This window comes from Pagrus pagrus (assembly GCF_965226575.1).
Source record: "Pagrus pagrus genome assembly, chromosome: 24".
NCBI lineage: Eukaryota > Metazoa > Chordata > Actinopteri > Spariformes > Sparidae > Pagrus > Pagrus pagrus.
Window position 1 is genome coordinate 1,532,412 of NC_140206.1, and position 21,629 is coordinate 1,554,040.

Consider the following 21,629-nt stretch of genomic DNA (forward strand, 5'->3'; position numbering starts at 1 on the left):
ACAGATAACCAATTTATTTAGACAATACAGAGGTTGTTTATAGGGGGACTATTTGATTTATAGTTAACTTCTGTGTTGTGATTTTGATTCTTATATTATTTATGTGTTGGACGGTATAATAAAAAGGGTTCCACTGAAACGGACTCAAAATGGGGAATTTAACCCCCCCCCCCTCCCCCCAGAAGCACAAGACTTCTCTAATGTTTACATAAGAATCGACAAGGAGACCTATTAAGCTAGTGACTGTTGGACATATCTAGTAGGATGGGAAGACCTATTTCAGGTTTATCTCAAATTACTAGCAGGGGCCCTTTACACACAAAAGGTTATCCCCCACTCCCACCAACAGGGAGACAGGGCCTATGGGGAATGAGGCCCTTTTTTGTTTGGGAGTTCAGTTTCAGTTTATGTGTTTGTTCATATTTTGTTTGTAGGAAATTGTGGGTTGTTAATATTACAGTGGAAGGGTTAGGAATCATTTCAAGGGATATAAACAATGCAATATAATGATATAATGGTGGTGTTGCTGAATATCAATGGCTTGAATAATAAAAAAAAAAGAGGTAAAGCTTTTACTAAGTTTAGAAAAGAGAAGATGCAGATTATTTTTTTACAGGAGACACACTTATCGCGAGAGGAGCATGAAAAGTTTAAAAAATTAGGCTACAGGAATTCATTTGCCAGTTCCTTTGGACAAAATCATAGGAGGGGTGTGGCAAAACTGATTGCTAACACGATAAAGTTTGAATTGATCAAGGAAGTTGCTGACAAGGAGGGAAGATATATCATGATTAAAGGTAAGTTAGAAAAACAACTGGTGACACTATTCAATGTGTATGCTCCTCCGGAAAGTGGGAAAACATTTTTTCAGAAAATATTTGTGTGGCAGTGGGGTGTGGTTGAGGCGCCGGCTGCTGGAGGAGAGGGAGGAGTGGCTCAGCCGGTGCTCAGACAGCTGGACAGAATCAGGTAATCAATCACCTATATAAGCACGCTTGTAACCTGGTTCTGGTCTCTTGCAGTAGGCTGGGTCCTGGGAGAGGACCGAGCACCGCACCGACGACAGCAGACGGCAGGCGGGCGTTACCCTCAGCCGCGACGGCTGTTCCTTTGCGTTTTGTGTATGATTGTGAGCCACCCTTGTCTGCTGGCTGGTAAATAAAACTGTCACCACCTTCATCCCGCGCTGTTGCCTCCTTCCTGCCCTTCCTGTGAGCTCCAAGGCTCACATCTGGCGCCTGAACAGGGACCGGACCATGGACGCACAGACGCCGCTGTCGCTGGCTCTCCAGCACCTGGCGACGATGCAGGAGAGCACGACCGCGCTCCAGCAGCAGCAGTCCCAGGCCCTGGTGGATATCGCGGCGGCCCAGCGGGACGATCGTGCTCTCCTGCGGGAGCTGCTGCAGCGCCCGGCCACCCTGAGCGCTCCGGAACCGGCTGCGGAGCCCGGCCGGGGCCGGCCTCCGCCGTTGGCCCTCCAACGGATGACCGCCGAAGATGATCCGGAGGCATATCTGGACATCTTCGAGGGCACGGCGGAGGCGTGTGGGTGGCCGGAGGGGGAGTGGGCGGTCCGGCTTCTTCCGCTGCTCACCGGGGTAGCGCAGCTGGCCGCGCACAGCCTGCCGGCGGCCTCCCGTGTAAACTTCGCGCTGCTGAAGAGAGCCATCCTGGACCCTCTGGGCAGCACACCCGAGGGACACCGGCGGCGGTTCAGGGGGCTCTCTTTTGAGGAGGCCGGCCGCCCCTTTGCCTACGCGCAGCGGCTCCTCGACTCCGCGACGCGCTGGCTCCAGCCGGCGACGAACTCCGCAGAGGACATCGTCGGCCAGGTGGCACTGGAGCAGTTCGTCGCCGGGCTGCCCTCCTCCACCTCCAACTGGGTCCAGTGCCACCGACCCCCCGACATCGCGGCCGCGATCGTCCTCGCGGAGGACCACCTCTCCCTGCCCCGGCGGAGCATGAAGGAGGAGGCGAGACCCGCGACGATCCCGGCGGGCCGTCCCACCCCGGCCCCGAGGCGGAGATTCCCGGCGGCAGCGGCGCCACCCACCCACACACACACATACCCACACTCTCCCCCGGAGCATGCACCGCTCCGGGACACTAATCGCTCTCTCTCTCCTGCTCCGCAGGGCCCGGCCTACGTGTCTGAGCGACCGGCGCCCCGGGGGGCTCCTCAGATGCCTGGGCAGGGGTGCTGGCGGTGCGGGCAGCCCGGCCATCTCCGGGCGGAGTGCCCGCTCATGGAGGTGGGGCAAGTGGTTTGGGTTGCGGGACCGCCGGCCCCCTCCCCCGGTCCGGAAGGGACGTATCGTATACCGGTATGTATACAGGGGGGTACACACCAAGCTCTGCTGGACTCTGGTTGTGAACAGACCATGATCCACCAGCGCTTGGTTCGACCAGGGGCGTTGCTAGAGGCATCGTGGGTGAAGGTGAGGTGTGTGCATGGGGATATTCACGATTATCCGGTGGTGACTCTGGAAATTTATTTTAGAGGGAAGAAGCATAAGGTCAGGGCTGGAGTTAGCACTCGCCTCCTGCACCCTCTAATCTTGGGCACGAATTGGCCGGGGTTCGCTAGCTTAGCGGGGGAAACTATGAGGGTGCAGTCACGTATGTCAGGGAAATGTGAGTGGTGTGCTGTGCTCAGTGGTGAGGCGGGGGTGCCCCGTCCTGACGCTGCCGGGGGGGGCGCGGGGCCACCGGAGCCAGCCCAGCTGGCTCCGGGGGGCCCCCAGATCGCCTCCATGGAAGATTTTCCACTCGAGCAGTCTCGGGATGAGACCCTCCGTCACGCCTTTGACCAAGTGATGAGAATTGATGGCTGCCAGGTTCACCCTGGCACAGCACCCACTCACCCCTATTTTGTTGTCATTAGGGACAGATTATACAGAGCGACACGTGACGCTCGGACCGGAGAAGAGCTCACCCAGTTGTTGGTGCCCCAAAGCCGTCGGGAAACAATTTTCCAGGCGGCTCATCACAACCCCATGGCAGGTCACCTCGGCTATGATAAAACACTGAGCCGGGTCATGGCCCGATTTTACTGGCCGGGCATTCGGGCGGACGTAAGTCGGTGGTGTGCGTCCTGCCGCGAATGTCAGCTGGTCAACCCGCCGGCCACCCCAAAAGCGCCGCTGCGCCCCTTACCACTAATTGAGGTCCCGTTTGATAGAATTGCCATGGACCTTGTCGGGCCATTAGACCGGAGCGCACGGGGATATCGCTTTGTGTTAGTCCTAGTGGACTATGCAACGCGCTATCCCGAGGCAGTGCCCCTGCGCACCATCTCCGCAAGGAGTGTGGCACAGGCACTGTTTCAGGTAATCTCCCGAGTCGGGATCCCGAAAGAGATCCTGACTGATCAGGGCACGTCGTTTATGTCACGGACACTACGCGAACTGTACGAGTTATTGGGCGTCCATTCAATCCGGACTAGTGTATACCACCCCCAGACCGACGGCCTGGTGGAGCGGTTCAACAAGACACTAAAGAACATGATTCGTAAGTTCGTGCACGAGGATAGTCGTAATTGGGATAAATGGTTAGACCCTCTGTTGTTTGCAGTGCGGGAGGTTCCCCAGGCCTCCACTGGGTTTTCCCCCTTTGAACTCCTGTTCGGCAGAAAACCCCGGGGTGTCTTGGACCTGGTAAAGGAAAGCTGGGAGACGGGTCCAAGCACCAGCAAAAACGAGGTACAGCACGTCCTGGACCTGCGAGCAAAGCTCCATACACTGGGTAAGTTGTCACGTGAGCATTTGCTCCAGGCCCAGGAGCGTCAACAACGGCTGTACAACAGAGGGGCTAAACTCAGACAGTTTGCACCGGGAGATAAAGTGCTTGTATTGCTCCCCTCCTCTAGCTCCAAATTACTCGCCAAGTGGCAAGGGCCCTTTGTGGTCACACGGCGAGTGGGGGATGTTGACTATGAGGTGGTGCGTTCTGACAGGGGTGGGGCCACACAAATTTACCACCTCAACCTCCTTAAAGCCTGGAGGGAGGTGACGCCTGTTTCTCTGGCAACCACGGTGATCGAGAGGGATGAGTTGGGACCGGAGCTGGCTACTTCAAGCCAGCCGGTGCCGGTCCCCTTTGATGACCATCTCTCGGATGTGGCCTCGTTGCAGCAGCGTTTTGCTGATGTGTTCTCTCCCCTGCCAGGACGCACCCGCCTCATACACCACCACATAGAAACACCCCGGGGTGTGACGGTCCGGTCACGACCCTATCGGCTGCCAGAACACAAGAGGAAAATTGTTCAGGCGGAGCTTCAGGCCATGTTGGAGATGGGAGTAATAGAAGAGTCCAACAGTGACTGGTGTTGCCCCATCGTGCTGGTTCGCAAGTCCGATGGGTCAGTACGGTTCTGTGTGGACTATCGCAGGGTCAACGAGGTGTCCAAATTCGATGCCTATCCAATGCCCCGGGTTGACGAACTCCTGGATCGGCTGGGCACGGCTCGCTTTTATACGACGCTGGATTTGACCAAGGGCTACTGGCAGATTCCCTTGTCGCTAGAGTCCAAGGAAAAAACGGCCTTCTCCACTCCGTACGGTTTGTACCAGTTCGTCACGCTTCCATTCGGATTGTTCGGGGCCCCAGCCACTTTCCAGCGCCTCATGGACCGGGTGCTGCGGCCTCACTCTGCATATGCTGCGGCCTACTTGGATGATGTGATCATTCATAGTGAGACCTGGGAGCAGCATATGCAGCAGGTGGGGGCAGTGCTCGAGTCTCTGAGGCGGGCGGGGCTCACGGCCAATCCGAAGAAGTGTGCGGTGGGACGGAGGGAGGTACGGTATTTGGGGTACCACCTGGGCGGCGGGCAGGTGCGGCCACAGGTGCAAAAGACCGCTGCGGTTGCGGCCTGCCCAATACCCAGGACGAAAAAAGAGGTGAGGAGGTTTCTGGGGCTGGCCGGTTACTATAGGAGGTTTATTCCGGCCTTCTCCGAGCTGACCAGCCCCCTAACCGACCTGACCCGAAAGGGTGCCTCAGATCCGGTCCAGTGGACGGAGCCGTGCCAGCTGGCGTTTGAGAGGGTAAAACAAGCCCTCTGTGGGGAGCCACTCTTGTACACTCCTAACTTTTCTCTCCCTTTCATCCTGCAGACCGATGCCTCGAACAGTGGGCTGGGGGCCGTTTTGTCCCAGGAGGTGGAGGGGGTCGACCGCCCCGTACTGTACATTAGCCGGAAGCTGGCTCAGCGGGAGGTGAACTACAGTACGGTGGAAAAGGAGTGCCTCGCCATACGGTGGGCGGTCGGTGCCCTCCGCTACTACCTCCTGGGGCGCCCATTCACCCTCTGGTCGGACCATGCCCCGCTCCAGTGGCTCCACCGCATGAAAGATGCCAACGCGCGGATCACTCGCTGGTATCTAGCATTACAGCCTTTCAGGTTCAAAGTGATCCATAGGCCGGGTAACCGCATGGTTGTGGCTGACTTCCTCTCCCGCTTGGCGGAGGGGGGGGGGAGTGGGCTTGCGGCCGGCGGGATCCCGGCCTAAGTCGGGCGGTGGGGGTATGTGGCAGTGGGGTGTGGTTGAGGCGCCGGCTGCTGGAGGAGAGGGAGGAGTGGCTCAGCCGGTGCTCAGACAGCTGGACAGAATCAGGTAATCAATCACCTATATAAGCACGCTTGTAACCTGGTTCTGGTCTCTTGCAGTAGGCTGGGTCCTGGGAGAGGACCGAGCACCGCACCGACGACAGCAGACGGCAGGCGGGCGTTACCCTCAGCCGCGACGGCTGTTCCTTTGCGTTTTGTGTATGATTGTGAGCCACCCTTGTCTGCTGGCTGGTAAATAAAACTGTCACCACCTTCATCCCGCACTGTTGCCTCCTTCCTGCCCTTCCTGTGAGCTCCAAGGCTCACAATTTGATCTTATAAATTTGGAAACGGAAGGGACATTGGTATGTGGCGGGGACTTCAACGTGGTTTTAAACTACAGGTTGGACACGACAAGTATGAAGAGAAGCAAAAAACAAGTTAATAAATATATGAAGTTGAAGAATTAAAAGGGGAAATAATTAGATACAGGGAGGAAAATGATAATGGGGAAGTAGATCCAACAATTTTATGGGATGCCCTTAAAGCTGTAATAAGGGGGAGGCTGATTTCATTCACAGCTTTCGCTAAAAAAGCCAGATTAGAAACTTATCAGAAACGAATTGAAGAATTGAAAGAATTGGAACACCAACATAAACAGACAAAAGATCCGGTAATACTTGACCAGGTTAAAGAAGTTAGGAAAAAAGTAGATGATATCCTGTTGGAAGAGGTGGAAAGGAAAGCTAGGTTTATAAAACAAACGTACTATGAGGGAGGATCTAAAGCCACTAAAAGTATTGCTAGACATATAAAGAAACAACAAGCATTAAATAATATACATAAAATAAGAGACCCTGCAACCAATAAAGTCCTATATGAACCAGAAGAAATAGAAAAAATATTTGTGGAATATTACAGCAAATTATATACACAGCCTACCTCAGTGGATGAAGAGGATTTAAGGGAGTTTCTAGACCAATTAGATTTGCCAACAATAGGTACACAACAGAATGCGACGTTGACCTCAAAAATAACAGTAGAAGAGATAGAAAAGGCAATTAGTCGTGCAAATTCAGGGAAATCACCAGGAACTGATGGATCGGGTGCCTCTTTTTATAAAACATTTAAAGAGGAGTTAACCCCACTATTATGTGAATCATTTAACTATAGTCTTAAGAAAGGCAAGATCCCTCCCTCATGGAAAGAAGCTAATATCTCTGTCATTCCAAAGGAAGGTAAAGATAAAGAATATTGTTGTAATTACAGACCAATATCAATCTTAAATGTAGTTTACAAACTCTACACCTCCATTATAGCCAAGAGGTTAGAGACATTTATGCAGGATTTGATTGATGAGGATCAGACTGGCTTTATTAAAGAAAGGCAAACACAAGATAACATAAGAAGGACTCTACATTTCATTGAAAAGGTACAAAAGAAGGGAGAAAGTGTAATTGTGGTAAGCATAGATGCGGAAAAGGCTTTCGATAGCGTGAATTGGGCATTCCTATATATGGTATTGGAAAAATTTGGATTTAATGAGGAATCTGTAAACTGTATTAGGTCAATATATCAGGAACCATCGGCAAGGATCAAAATAAATGGTAATTTGACGAATCGATTCAATCTGGGAAGGGGAACGAGGCAGGGTTGTTGCCTCTCACCAAGTCTCTTCGCACTGTTTGTCGAACCATTAGCTCAGATGATTAGGCAGGAGGAAGAAGTTAAAGGGGTGACAATAGGACAGGAGGAGCACAAGATAGGGTTATTTGCTGATGACATATTAATCTTCCTAAAACAACCTAATGAAAGTTTTCCAAAAATTATGAGACTATTAGAGAACTACGGAATCTACTCAGGATACAAAATTAATGTCACAAAAACACAGATTTTGTCAATAAATTATTCTCCATCTCAGGAGATAAAGGAAACATACAATTTTAAGTGGAATGCTAAATCAATAAAATATTTAGGGGTAGATGTCACAAAAGGATTAGATAAGCTTTATGATGCGAATTACACAAAAATAAATCGAGAAATTAGGAGGGACTTGGAGAGATGGTCACTAATTAGTTTGGATTTTAGCTCAAGGATAGAGATAATTAAGAGAAACATTCTACCAAGGCTTTTATATCTGTTCCAATCACTGCCAGTGATGATCCCACAAAAACAATTCATGGAATGGGATAGGTGGATATCGCGGTTTATATGGGGAGGAAAGAAACCCAGGGTCAGATACAAAACTCTGCAGCTCCCAAAGGATAAAGGAGGCCTGGCTTTACCAAGCCTTAGGGAATATTTTTGCGCTGCACAAATAAGACCTCTGATATATTGGTGCAAGGATGAGTATGTTGCAAAATGGAAAAATATAGAATTATGGCAAAAAGACATTGAAATACGAAACTTAATAGCACACAAAGGACTATTACGCAAGTTACAGTTGAAATATGGAACAAGGTTGTTGAAAGACATAAATTGGAGAAAGAGACAAAAACTTTGAGTTGGTTTGCATCTGATTCGAGGTTTGTACCTGGTACGAATGATAAAGGGTTTAAGCAATGGATGAAAAAAGGCATTACAGCGATATGTACCATGGTCGAGCGGGGGAAGCTGCAGAGTTTTGAAAAGTTAAGGGATAAATTTGGACTAGATGAACATGAACAATATCGATACTGGCAGATAAGGGATTATTATGAGAAGGAGATAAAAACTGACACTGATAATGAAGTTATTGATGTGTTTTTGAAAGCCTATGAGGGAAAAAAATTTAAAGAAATCTCAACCCTATACAGAGGTTTGTTGTCATGCAGGAAGACTTCCTCTCTTTATATCAAAGAAAAATGGGGAAAAGAGTTGAAGGAACAAATAACTGAGGAGGAATGGTTCAGTATGTGTAAAACGCAGTGCACGGCCACTAGCTCCAGGATTTGGAGAGAATTCAATTGGAAAAATTTGGTCAGATTTTTTATAACTCCAAATATTAGGAAGGAAACTGTAGGTAACCAGCAACCATGCTGGAGACTATGTGGACATATGGATGTAGCCCATATGCATATTTTTTGGTCTTGCCAAAAGATAATAGGATATTGGGATAAAATATGGCGGGGATTAATAAAAATAATTTGGTACGAGATACCCAAGTCTTGTAAGATACTTTATTTGGGAAATTTGACACAAGACATAATACAAAAAGAGGATGAGTATCTTGTTAAAGTTCTGCTATTGGCAAGTAAAAAAACAATAACAAGGTTATGGTATAAAGCAGAACCACCGACCGTGGAGCAGTGGGCGAGCACTGTGGAAGAAATATTTGTAATGGAAAAAATTACACACAAACTACGATTACAAGAGACACAATTTCAGGAAAAATGGGGAAAATGGACAGACTATAGAACACAGCAAGAGGACACCACCTTCACCACTGGACAATAAGGACACTGATATGTGAATAATTGCTTTGTGGAGTTTGTAAAACTTGACACTGTAATTGTTGAAAGAAAATTTAAATAAAAAATAAGTTAAAAAAAACCAAAAAACTCCAACATCCTGTCTTTCCTTTTTCTTTTACTCTGGTTTTATTTAACTATGTTACTCCCCTCATCCCCTGGCCAAACAGTCTGTTATGAGAATTTTGTGCTATATCTAGAAGAATGTGAATTGATGTTACACAGCCATTTTTAGAGAGACTGTGAACTGTGACTTGTGGCTTCTTCTATGGCCTTGCGTGGTGAAACAAAGGAGACACAAAGAGACAAACAGGTATTTGGTAGAGCCTTAAAGGAAAAATCATGAAATGTATTAAGATTTGCTTAAATTTTGAGTCATGGGAATATCCATGTCTCAACAGGAGGGATGGTATAGAACATTTTATTACTATAAAAAAATGTGTGCTTTATGATTAATATGTTCTAAACATAAATGCTCCAGGTCGATTATGTCTAGAGCCAGGTAAATTCACCATGCAAAATTAAAACTATGTGTAATAACTGTTTTATGTACGACCACGATTGCATTCCTTATTGTAAGTATCAAGAGAGATTTTTTAATTTTACTGAGAAGGCAATTGGGCCATACATCAACACTTGGATAAGACTAGTTTAATGGCATGGCAGAATAGGATGGTGTTAGACATGTTGTTGGCTGGAAGTAGGATGTTTGGAGATATGTGTTGTAAGTTTTTTCATAACAATACAACACCTGATGGCAGCACCACTAAGGTATTGAATGGATTAACCTCCCTATCTGTAGAATTGGCTGAAAATGATGGTTTCGATGAAGCTCTGACAGAATGGTTCCAGGATATATTTGGAAAATGGGCAGGTTTTATAAAAGTTGATGATGTTATCTGTAGCTGTAATGATTGCTATTCTAACTACTTGTGGATGTTGTTCTATCCTTGTTTGAGAGGACTGTTACAGAGACTCATTGACACCACTGTGACCAAAACGACGATGCTGTATGAAAGGGACCCCACCATTGATGACAACCAAGGGGACTATGAGTGCACAGCACAAGAATATGTTACATTTGATTTGACAGATGATGATATGTATGGTAACCTCTTTGATGTAGATGAGGATACAACAGTTTAAGGGATAATTGCTGTTTATGTGTTTATTCTACTATATCTAGTAGAATAATCTACGAGTACATATTGAAAATAACCCCATCTATTTATTTAATTACGTGCAAGGGATGGCTTAGTTAGGTAAGGACAGGTCCTTATCCAAGTACGATGGGTTGACCAGCTTGGTGAGGATGCTTATGTTTTGTTTTAGGGGTAACATTGTAGTAAAAGTTTTTGAACTTTATTCTTATAACTTCTGTGCCTTGATGGAGTACCTGTGTGTGGTTGCCAAGGCAGTGGAACCGTGAGAGAGTTTCCCTATCTAGAAGGAAAATGGTAAACTAGAATGTTTTGAACTGCCTGATAAGGTTTTCACCTTCACACTCGACAAAATTCATGTAATAATTATGCTTAAAATCAGCATAAACAGGAGGGATATGTGATGAGAATTTTGTGCTATATCTAGAAGAATGTGAATTGATGTTACACAGCCATTTTTAGAGACTGTGAACTGTGACTTGTGACTTCTTCTATGGTCTTGCCTTGAAACTTGTTTAGGACCTAAGAAAGGAACCGACAGACACTAAAGATAAACATTTTCCTCTCTGTAAATGGGCTTGAATAAGCATCTGTTACAGTGATGACACACCCAGAGTGAGAGAGAGAGAGATAAATACCCTGATTTCCTCTTTAGAAATTGAGTCTTCACTTTGTAACTGACCTGCGTGTTGCTCTGTGAATGCTCCTCTTGTACAAGATTAAAACCCTTGTTTGAACTATGAGCTGAGTCCGATCTCCTTCCTCCAGTTCTTAATGAACGCAGAATTATTTTAACACAGTCTGTCATCTATAAAACTTTACACTGTAACAAAATACAGTTTTTAATGTGTTTTTAGTTAAAGGTGTGAAATAAGGTGTGTGGTTACCACAGGCTGAAGATATTTACATGTCTTGTTCTACAACATGAAATCCATCATGAAATGTCCCACAGTTTAATTATAAAGCTCTTACGTGTGTTAAAAACAGTTAGCGGTTGCTAACAAGTGTCTCAGTGAGACTACAGAGGTTGTCGGGGACATTAAACGTCCTCACAGCGAACACAGAGACTCATCTACTCACTAGTCCGTCTGAAGATTATCTTGCTGAACAAAACGTGTCAGTATCAGAAACTTGTGTTTGTCACTCAGCTTATTTTCACCAATATTACAAAATACAATGCAAAAATCCCCATAAGCTTATTGTGGAGGGAACCAGGGCGATGCTAACTTCAGGGTTAGCCTACAAAGATACATCATCCCTACACCTCTCTGTGTTTATGTGGATAATGTGATCATTTCAATATTTTACTTGGATTCTTCAAAACACTAGCTGGTAACCAATAACTGAGTCTTCATGTACATGATGTTGTTTTTTAGTTTGTTGCAGTTTTCCTGCTGGCTTACAGCTTTCGGGTTTGTAACGTTGGCAGGCTTGGCAATTTGTCACAAACTGTTTGACATCCCAGCTCAGTTTTGGCCAGTAAACAAGACTCTGCATCCTTCTGTAAGTCTTGGACCTTCCAAGATGGCCGGCAAGAGGGTCTTGATGGAATAATGTCAACAGCTGTGCTCGAAGGCTCTCAGGTATGTATATCTGATACATGGTTTTATAAGGCAACTTCACAACCCGGTAGATTAAGTCCTTAATGATGTTATAAGAACTATTTGTGTTCACCTGTATTTCACCCTTCTCAACAATGTCTTGATAGAGTGTTTGACTTTCAGGATCTTTCTGCTGGGAATTCCACACTACATCAATGGAGATGGGTAGATCCTTTGGGGCCTTCGGTATGGCAGACACAATGGTGGCACAATTGGGACCGTGAGTAGACTCATAACAGTCACTTGGAGCTCTAGACAGGGCATCTGGCACTGTATTATATCTGCCCTTTCTGTACTCCACAGTGAAGGTGAACTCCTGGAGCCTGAGAGCCCATCTGATTAGTCGGGTGCTGGGTTTTGTGGTTTTGAACACCCACAAGAGTGATGCATGGTCCGTCACCACTTTAAAAATGCGTCCCTCCAGGTAAACTCTCCACTTCTCCACGGCCCAAACCACAGCCAGACACTCAAGTTCTGTAGCAGAGTAGTTCCTCTCAGCTGGGTTGAGACTGCGGCTGCCATAAGCCAGGATTTCTTCATTGCCTAGTTCTGTTCGTGGAACCAATACCGCACCCAGGCCGACCTCACTGGCATCGGTGTATACCAGGAAGGGAAGATTGAAGTTTGGATGTCCCAAAACAGGAGGATTTATCAAGTGCTCCTTAAGAGTGTCGAAAGCGGTCTGGCATTCAGGTGACCAACAGAACTTAGCCCCCTTCCTCTTCAGGGCATTGAGAGGCTCCGCAGTTTGTGAAAATTTTGGTACAAACCGATGGTACCATCCCACCATGCCCAAGAACCGCTCAAGAGACTTTTTGTTGGTGGGCACTGGAAAATTTTGGAAGATCTGAAGATACAACATGTCCAAGGAATGTCAGGGAAGTACGGAAGAATTTACTTTTCTTCACATTCACAGTGAGGCCTGCCTGCCTAAGCTTGTCCATGATGGCTTGGACATCCTTGTAATGTTGCTGCCAGGAGTCAGAATAGATAATTATATCATCCAAGTATACAAAGCTCTTGCATCCTTTAACCCATTAAGGCCTAAAATGCCAAAAAAAAAAAAGCCTGTAAAACCTATGGGCGATTTTGGAAAGAACCCCTAAAACCTGAGGTTTTCTAGAAAACAGCACCCTGGTGTCAACGTCTACTAAAAAGCTGATATCTCAGCATCTGTAGGAGATAGAAACAAAATTAAAAATTTGAGAGCTTACACCTGTGGCTTTGACAAGAATAATGTTTTATTTGTGCAAATCTTTATCAAAATATTTAAAACATTGCACAAACTATTACAAAGTTGAAAATACAATAAAACCAATAAAATAAATGACAAATCTCTCTAGTTATTATTTCTTATCAATAAACTTTTTATTTACAAAGCACTTTCCAAGTCAAACAGATGCAAAGTGTGTAACAACAAATAAAAAATAGAAAAAAAAGTTACATTTACATCTAGGATGTAGAATAAGTATACTGTCATCATCAAAATGTCCTATAATTATCATAGATCATAGTAATAAAACATATATTGCACTTTACATTTTACCAGTTTCAAAGTGCAGTCAGAAAAAACATTGGCCGCGTTTCCCAGATTCGTTAAGAAGCTCTTAAGTGCTAAGATCTTCTTAGGAGCGCTCTTAAGAACGCTGTGAAAGAAAGATGTGTTTCCCAGAGTCGCTCTTAGCTTAAGAAGATCTTTCACTAAGAAGGAAATGTAAGATCGAGCTGACCCACTCTTAACAGGGAAATTTATATCCTCCACTTTTCGAAATAATAAAACAATGCTCAATGTTGAAATGCGCTCATAGCTGCGTACCACTGGCGCAAGAAACATAGGCCAATAGTAGAAGAAAAAAAAACTTTTTATTGAATTACACGTTTAAGTTTTCCACACACATCTGCATATGGGTTTATAGTACTACACATAAAAAACAACAATCCTGTGGCATTTCACAGATATCAAGGGAACAGATGTAATTAAACTCAGCTGAACTTCATCCAGAGAGGCTTCACCTGCTACTCTATATAAATGCGTTGCCAAAGTCCGCGCGTGTGAGAAACCATGGCTGCAATACAGCACATTCTAGCTGCGAACCAACAGCATCGCCGTGCGCGAAGCCAAACGGTTTACATAAATGCATACGTGCACGTACACTGGACGTGCTGTCAGACCGGGCTGTCCAGGCAAAGTACCGGCTGCCCCGTGCGGAGATCCAACGGCTGATTACTCGGTGTCTCCGCACATCCAGAGAGCAACCCGCTGCAATTTTGGCCTCAGCCCGGAGGTGCAGCTACCGGTAAAGCTCTCTGTCTCCGCCATTGTTTACAATCTGTCTGAAGCACATGTAAGAATCACCCTCCTTATTATGAGATGAAATCCTTAGATGAAATGTACTGAGAACTACAACATGACGTATCCGCTTTCCCGGCCTCAAAGGTAGAAATGCGCAACAGCGCCCCCGGCCTCAAAGGTAGAAATGCGCACATGCTCTCCCGGTCTTAAATGGGTTAAGTTCTCCTAAGACCTTTTGTTTTGGCGGTGAAAGTCGGTAAGGTTTCTGTTTTATTGGCATATCATCTGTCAGAAATATTTTATGTTTGAGCAAACCAGTGCGTCCTACTTCGGTGGTGCAGACATTATTATTGTAGTGCAGCATCTCTCTCAGCCTCTCTTTCATTCCTCCTTCCAGGTGTGAATCTTGAGCTGCCTTTTCCAATAGGTCTGACACTGGTGAAGGAGGTTGTATGGACCAAGGTGCATTTGCCAAGTAGAGAGCAACATGGTTGCGGGGCTCGCCCCCTTCTGGTGTGCCTGATTGATTGGTTTGGAAATAGTACCTCCCCGTCTCCCCACGAAACCAGTAAGAGCCCCCTGCCACATCAATTTGCATACCACTGAAGAACACAAAGTCCAACCCCAGCACTACAGAGAATGCCAGTGCTTGAGGGGACAGCACAACCATGGGTATTGACCATGTTTTCCCATGCAGGCATATCTCCACATCCGTCCATCCAAGAGGATGCTCCGGCTTCCCATTTGCCAGGTATAAGGGAATGCCTGTCCACTGATTCAGTGTGGTTTTCCGATGCTTTGATACTGTTCCATTTGATACTGCTCATTTTGTCTTTCTCCAGCTGTTGTCCTAACCGGACCAGCTCCTCCACTGTGTTCACCCTACCCTGCAGTTGGCTGGCCATTCGAAGATTGATTGTCCTGAGGATGAGTCTCATGACAGCTTCTTCTGTAATGTCTGGCTTCCAGCGGCAGCACAAAGAGCGGTACATATAAGCAAAGTCATCCTCCGCTTGTACACGCGTTCGTACTCTTTCTGCCTGCTCATCCTCATAATCCTCTGACAGGAAGGCAGAGAGGAATTTGGACCAGAAGTCCGCCCAAGAATGTGTATTTCCACGAGTGACATCCCACCAATCCCTGGCTGTACCATACAGGACGTTCCTGAGGGTTACCATTAACTCCTCATCAGCCAGTGGATTAATAGACAGAAAGTCGTTGCACTTCTCCAAGTACAATAACGGGTCTGAGCTGTCCTCCATCCTGCCAAAGGTAGGGAACTGTAGTTTAAGAGGACATTTCCCCATGAATTTGCATTCCACACCTACTGAAATGGGAGAGTTATTAGGTGAACACAGTTGCCTCTCCGTCATCCCTTCATGCCCTTCATAAACCGCCAGTTTAAGTTAGCCTTGAATTGATCATGAATGTAGTTGAATCGTTCATCCATTATTTCCTTTAACTGTTTCATTTGGTCATTATAGTGTGTGGTGATGTCCTTTGAGAAACCAGTCAAAGCGAATTTGAGCTCCTCCTTGTGGCTGCACTGTTCCTTTGCAAGTGACTGGATTTCTTCTTGTATCTTCCATGAAGAGATCCCTGTGCCGTCCGTATAAATTCACAAGAAGCACTGACCTTTGAGGAGGCACCATCTTGTGGCAAAGCCAGCAGAGGGAGCGCCAGTTTTGAGTCTGTACAGAAATCCATGTCCAGTAATGAATAATTTGTTCTTGGGGAACCGCCGATCTGTTGAGATTCCCTTATCATTCCATTGTCCAACACAGAGCTTTCAGTATGAGGTCCTATATTGTGTCCTGGTGAGGGATTCTCCATGATGTCCTTCAATGCTGAAGCCATTTTTCTGTTTGATTGTTTTTTTTATTATTTATTTATTTATTTATTTATTTATTGATTGATTGATTTATTGATTTAGTTAGTTAGTTTTGTTTTTTAACCTTACAATAAAAACAAAGTCACCAAAAGGCGATATCTTGTTATACTCTTTTTTGGTCTCTTACACTGTTTGATTAGTAAGTCTTATTTAATTATATTTAGTAGTTTCTCTGTTTTCCAACTTCAAGTTGGCGTTTTTAAGTTTATTTGGGTTCTTTTGTCGTTGGGCGCCATTTTTTTATGTAGCAGTTTGAACAAATGTAATTAATTTATTGACCTCAAACCCCACAAAAGGACACACATGCCCCTGTATGCATTCTCAAGAAAACAAACACAGTATAGCAGATAGCAGAGCAGGTGCAATTAGCACACAATATCAGCAATTCAATCCCACCACCAATTCAATTCAGAAATAGTTCAGTTTAACAAACAAAAGGAAAAAGCCAAAGTTCAGTTCTGTTCAGTCCACACAAAAAAAATACTCCACTTCGAGATTTCTGGTAATTAAGTAAATTCCCTCCAGTTCAGTTCATTCATAAACGAAAAACGAATATATATATGTAAATATATATATACATATATATATATATATATATATATATATAAATATATAAACACACACACACACACATATACAGTATATATACATTAATTTAACATCATCTTGGGTGATCGTCACAACATGATGTTGTTTTTAATGCCAATTAATTAACTTTTTTCAAAACACAGGCTGTTGTGAGCCAGATGTTTTATTTCCACCTCATCTGAAGAAAGAAACATGGTATTTTTAAATGTCCATTATTAGTGTGACTTACCTGAGCTGTGAGATATGAGGCAGCCACTGTAGGAAACTCCTCACTTCACTCTCTTCATGTGAGCAGCCTGTCAGCTTCACTTGTTTCTTCTCTGATGTGAGTTTCAGCACTTCCAGGAGGATGGAGCTCTTTCTCTCTGAGAGGTTTATGGACCAGACTGCAGGAGCTGACTGGAAAACTGACTGTAATGATGGAAGGACACTCAGGCCTGTTTCAGTCTCACAGTCCTTCAGGTGGGAGTACAGATCCAGCAGGAAACCACACTGATATTCACCATATATGTAATTTAAAGGGAATGTTTCATATCTGCACACTGATGATAACAGCTCCAGTATCTTCTCTCCTGTCTGCTGTTCTCTCTCTGCTGCTGCACAGAACAGATTCACAAAGAACCTGACGTCACCTTTAAACCTGTCAGAGACACTGGAACTAGAATTGAACATTTAGTTATGACCTGATGTCAACAACAGAAACACAGTCATGTATTACTGATGTGGAGTTTATCTGCTAAAAGTCTTCAGATACCTGCTAACAAGCAAAATATTTACTATAATTAACAAATATATTTACCATAATATATTACAATTACATGGCTGATCAAATGAGCATATTACTTCAGGACAATATTAGATCCAACTAACAATTACATCTTCATCTGATGTTTTTTATAATTGGCAGTCAATTCACTTTTTTCGTGATTATAAGAAGTCACTACAAAATATTTTCAAATGTCCATTATTAGTGTGACTTACCTGAGCTGTGAGATATGAGGCAGACACTGTAGGAAACTCCTCACTTCACTCTCTTCATGTGAGCAGCCTGTCAGCTTCACTTGTTTCTTCTCTGATGTGAGTTTCAGCACTTCCAGGAGGATGGAGCTCTTTCTCTCTGAGAGGTTTATGGACCAGACTGCAGGAGCTGACTGGAAAACTGACTGTAATGATGGAAGGACACTCAGGCCTGTTTCAGTCTCACAGTCCTTCAGGTGGGAGTACAGATCCAGCAGGAAACCACACTGGGATTCTTCATCATCATCAAGAGGGAACTTTTCATATCTGCACACTGATGATAACAGCTCCAGTATCTTCTCTCCTGTCTGCTGTTCTCTCTCTGCTGCTGCACACAACAGATTCACAAAGAACCTGACGTCACCTTTAAACCTGTCAGAGACACTGGAACAAGAATTGAACATTTAGTTATGACCTGATGTCAACAACAGAAACACAGTCATGTATTACTGATATGGAGTTTGTCTGCTAAAAGTCTTCAGATACCTGCTGATGAGAATAATACAGTAAAGTAGATCTACTCTATGTAAATGAGGAATAAATACATTGGGGTGTGTGGAGAAAAACACAGCATCATATATAAAACTCTGTACAGTAACAGTTGTGGACTAACCAGCTGAAAGTACTACCTCAATCTGGAAAATACTAGCAGCTAACTAATAATTACATCATTATCTACAAGATGTTTATTTTGTAAATGATGATTAATAAACCCTTTAAGAATCACTCTGATTATGAGCTAGATTTAAGGAAAGAAAAAAAAATTCTGAAGTCGCTACATATTTTTAAATGTCCATTATGAGTGTGACTTACCTGAGCTGTGAGATATGAGGCAGCCACTGTAGGAAACTCCTCACTTCACTCTCTTCATGTGAGCAGCCTGTCAGCTTCACTTGTTTCTTCTCTGATGTGAGTTTCAGCACTTCCAGGAGGATGGAGCTCTTTCTCTCTGAGAGGTTTATGGACCAGACTGCAGGAGCTGACTGGAAAACTGACTGTAATGATGGAAGGACACTCAGGCCTATTTTAGTCTCATAGTCCTTCAGGTGGGAGTACAGATCCAGCAGGAAACCACACTGGGATTCACCATATCTGTCATCTAAAGGGAATGTTTCATGTCTGCACACTGATGATAACAGCTCCAGTATCTTCTCTCCTGTCTGCTGTTCTCTCTCTGCTGCTGCACAGAACAGATTCGCAAAGAACTTGACTTCACTTTTAAACCTGTCAGAGACACTGGAACAAGAATTGAACATTTAGTTATGACCTGATGTCAACAACAGAAACACAGTCATGTATTACTGATATGGAGTGTATCTGCTAAAAGTCTTCAGATACCTGCTGATGAGAATAATACAGTAAAGTAGATCTACTCTAACTGAGGAATAAATACATTGGGGTGTGTGGAGAAAAACACAGCATCATATATGAAACTCTGTACAGTAACAGTTGTGGACTAACCAGCTGAATGAATACATCTTTTATTTCTGTGTCTGGTCATTTACATGACTCATCCCTCAGGGAATCATTCGGACACACTAACTGACAACAAGTCAAACTTTCCAGCATGTTGACCCACCATCATCTCGTAGCACAAGACATCAACATCACAACAGAGACATCATCCAACTCAACAGACCTCCACAAACAAAATCATTCCAGGGAAAAGAAAAGAACAGATACACAAACACAGCCCCGAAACACAGACGCAAAACACAAATCAAATCAAACTGAAGCAAACTAAACAAACTAAAACTACATCTGCATCCATTAGTGTCAAACCCTGTATAGTTAATCCAGTTCATCAATCAAACATCTTCAGTCCAAAGAGAGGAATATATCTGTCGTATGTGACTGTCCTCCTCCTGTCCTCTGCTTTGGAGACATTCAGAGGATTTAAAAACATTATCAAAGAGGTTTTCAGTCAGGGCTCCATCCTCAATACCTATCAGATCTACATCCACAACATTAATCTCTTTAAACAATTTGTCATAAATCATGATATAAAATAAAATGAATTTCATTCTCCACCTCATTCAGGTCACAGTATTCACAGGTCCTTCATCTTCTGGCACACCTCTGTATCTTCCTGTTTCAATGTGCGGTGGTAATATACCACATCTTAACTCCACACATCTCTGACTTTTAGACAAACTGATGCTCTTTCTTAAATCAATAGGTTCTTAGTTGTGTCTTGCTCAGAGGCCATGACTGTGAGCATTGAGCCCGGCTTCCTCCACTTCCACATTAACTTTGTGGAGGTACTTTTCTTCCAATCTTAACTCTTCTAATAAATCAAGTACTTCACTGGCCCATTCACCGTTAACACACAAATCCCAGCAAAATATTTTACTGGCTGTTCTACTACTTGGCAGCTCAACCGCCTGTTCCACAAACTCAACATGCTAACTTTCCATCTGACTTCACGAGTCCTGCCCCATATCTCTGTTAAATGTCACGACAGTTGCATATTTATGAAGTCCCAGAAAGTGTCAACTCAATCAGGAAAATATTAGCTTGTAACTAATACTTGCATCATTATCAACGTGCTTCTTGTTTTGTAAATGACGATTCATAAAGACTTTTCTGAATCACTGGCGATTATGAGCTGGATTTATTAAGAGAGAAAACTCTTCTGAAGTCGCTATGAAATATTTTTAAATGTCCATTATTAGTGTGACTTACCTGAGCTGTGAGATATGAGGCAGACACTGTAGGAAACTCCTCACTTCACTCTCTTCATGTGAGCAGCCTGTCAGCTTCACTTGTTTCTTCTCTGATGTGAGTTTCAGCACTTCCAGGAGGATGGAGCTCTTTCTCTCTGAGAGGTTTATGGACCAGACTGCAGGACCTGACTGGAAAACTGACTGTAATGATGGAAGGACACTCAGGCCTGTTTTAGTCTCATAGTACTTCAGGTGGGAGTACAGATCCAGCAGGAAGTTAGACTGATCTTCACCATCCATGACATTAAAGGGGAATGTTTCATATGTGCACACTGATGATAACAGCTCCAGTATCTTCTCTCCTGTCTGCTGTTCTCTCTCTGCTGCTGCACACAACAGATTCACAAAGAACCTGACGTCACCTTTAAACCTGTCAGAGACACTGGAACAAGAATTGAACATTTAGTTATGACCTGATGTCAAAAACAGAAACACAGTCATGTATTACTGATATGGAGTTTGTCTGCTAAAAGTCTTCAGATACCTGCTGATGAGAATGATACAGTAAAGTAGATCTACTCTATGTAAATGAGGAATAAATACATTGGGGTGTGTGGAGAAAAACACAGCATCATATATAAAACTCTGTACAGTAACAGTTGTGGACTAACCAGCTGAAAGTATTACCTCAATCTGGAAAATACTAGCAGCTAACTAATAATTACATCATTATCTACAAGATTTTTATTTTGTATATGATAATTAATAAACTCTTTTATGAATCACTCTGATTATGAGCTAGATTTATTGAAAGAAAAAAAAAAACTCTTCTGAAGTCGCTACAACATATTTCTAAATGTCCATTATTAGTGTGACTTACCTGAGCTGTGAGATATGAGGCAGACACTGTAGGAAACTCCTCACTTCACTCTCTTCATGTGAGCAGCCTGTCAGCTTCACTTGTTTCTTCTCTGATGTGAGTTTCAGCACTTCCAGGAGGATGGAGCTCTTTCTCTCTGAGAGGTTTATGGACCAGACTGCAGGAGCTGACTGGAAAACTGACTGTAATGATGGAAGGACACTCAGGCCTGTTTCAGTCTCATAGTCCCTCAGGTGGGAGCACAGATCCAGCAGGAAACCACTCTGATATTCCTCATCATCATCATCATATATGTAATTTAAAGGGAATGTTTCATATGTGCACACTGATGATAACAGCTCCAGCATCTTCTCTCCTGTCTGCTGTTCTCTCTCTGCTGCTGCACAGAACAGATTCCCAAATAACATGACTTCACCTCCAAACCTGTCAGAGACACTGGAACAAGAATTGAACATTTAGTTATGACCTGATGTCAACAACAGAAACACAGTCATGTATTACTGATATGGAGTTTATCTGCTAAAAGTCTT

General features: G+C 44.3%; 1 protein-coding gene across 5 annotated transcripts in view; it reads right to left on the reverse strand.

The window, feature by feature from the left end:
• Window positions 1–21,629, reverse strand: part of LOC311253451 (uncharacterized protein) — a 64,207-nt gene that overhangs the window by 14,197 nt on the left and 28,381 nt on the right. For all 5 annotated transcript variants that reach the window (XM_084347437.1, XM_084347436.1, XM_084347433.1 and 2 more), the window contains 5 exons: window positions 21,100–21,534; window positions 20,239–20,661; window positions 18,367–18,789; window positions 17,518–17,937; window positions 16,766–17,188 (listed from right to left, as the gene is read on the reverse strand). In XM_084347437.1, coding sequence (XP_084203563.1) covers window positions 16,766–17,188; window positions 17,518–17,937; window positions 18,367–18,789; window positions 20,239–20,661; window positions 21,100–21,534 — 2,124 coding nt within the window. The remainder of the gene's footprint in view (window positions 1–16,765; window positions 17,189–17,517; window positions 17,938–18,366; window positions 18,790–20,238; window positions 20,662–21,099; window positions 21,535–21,629) is intronic.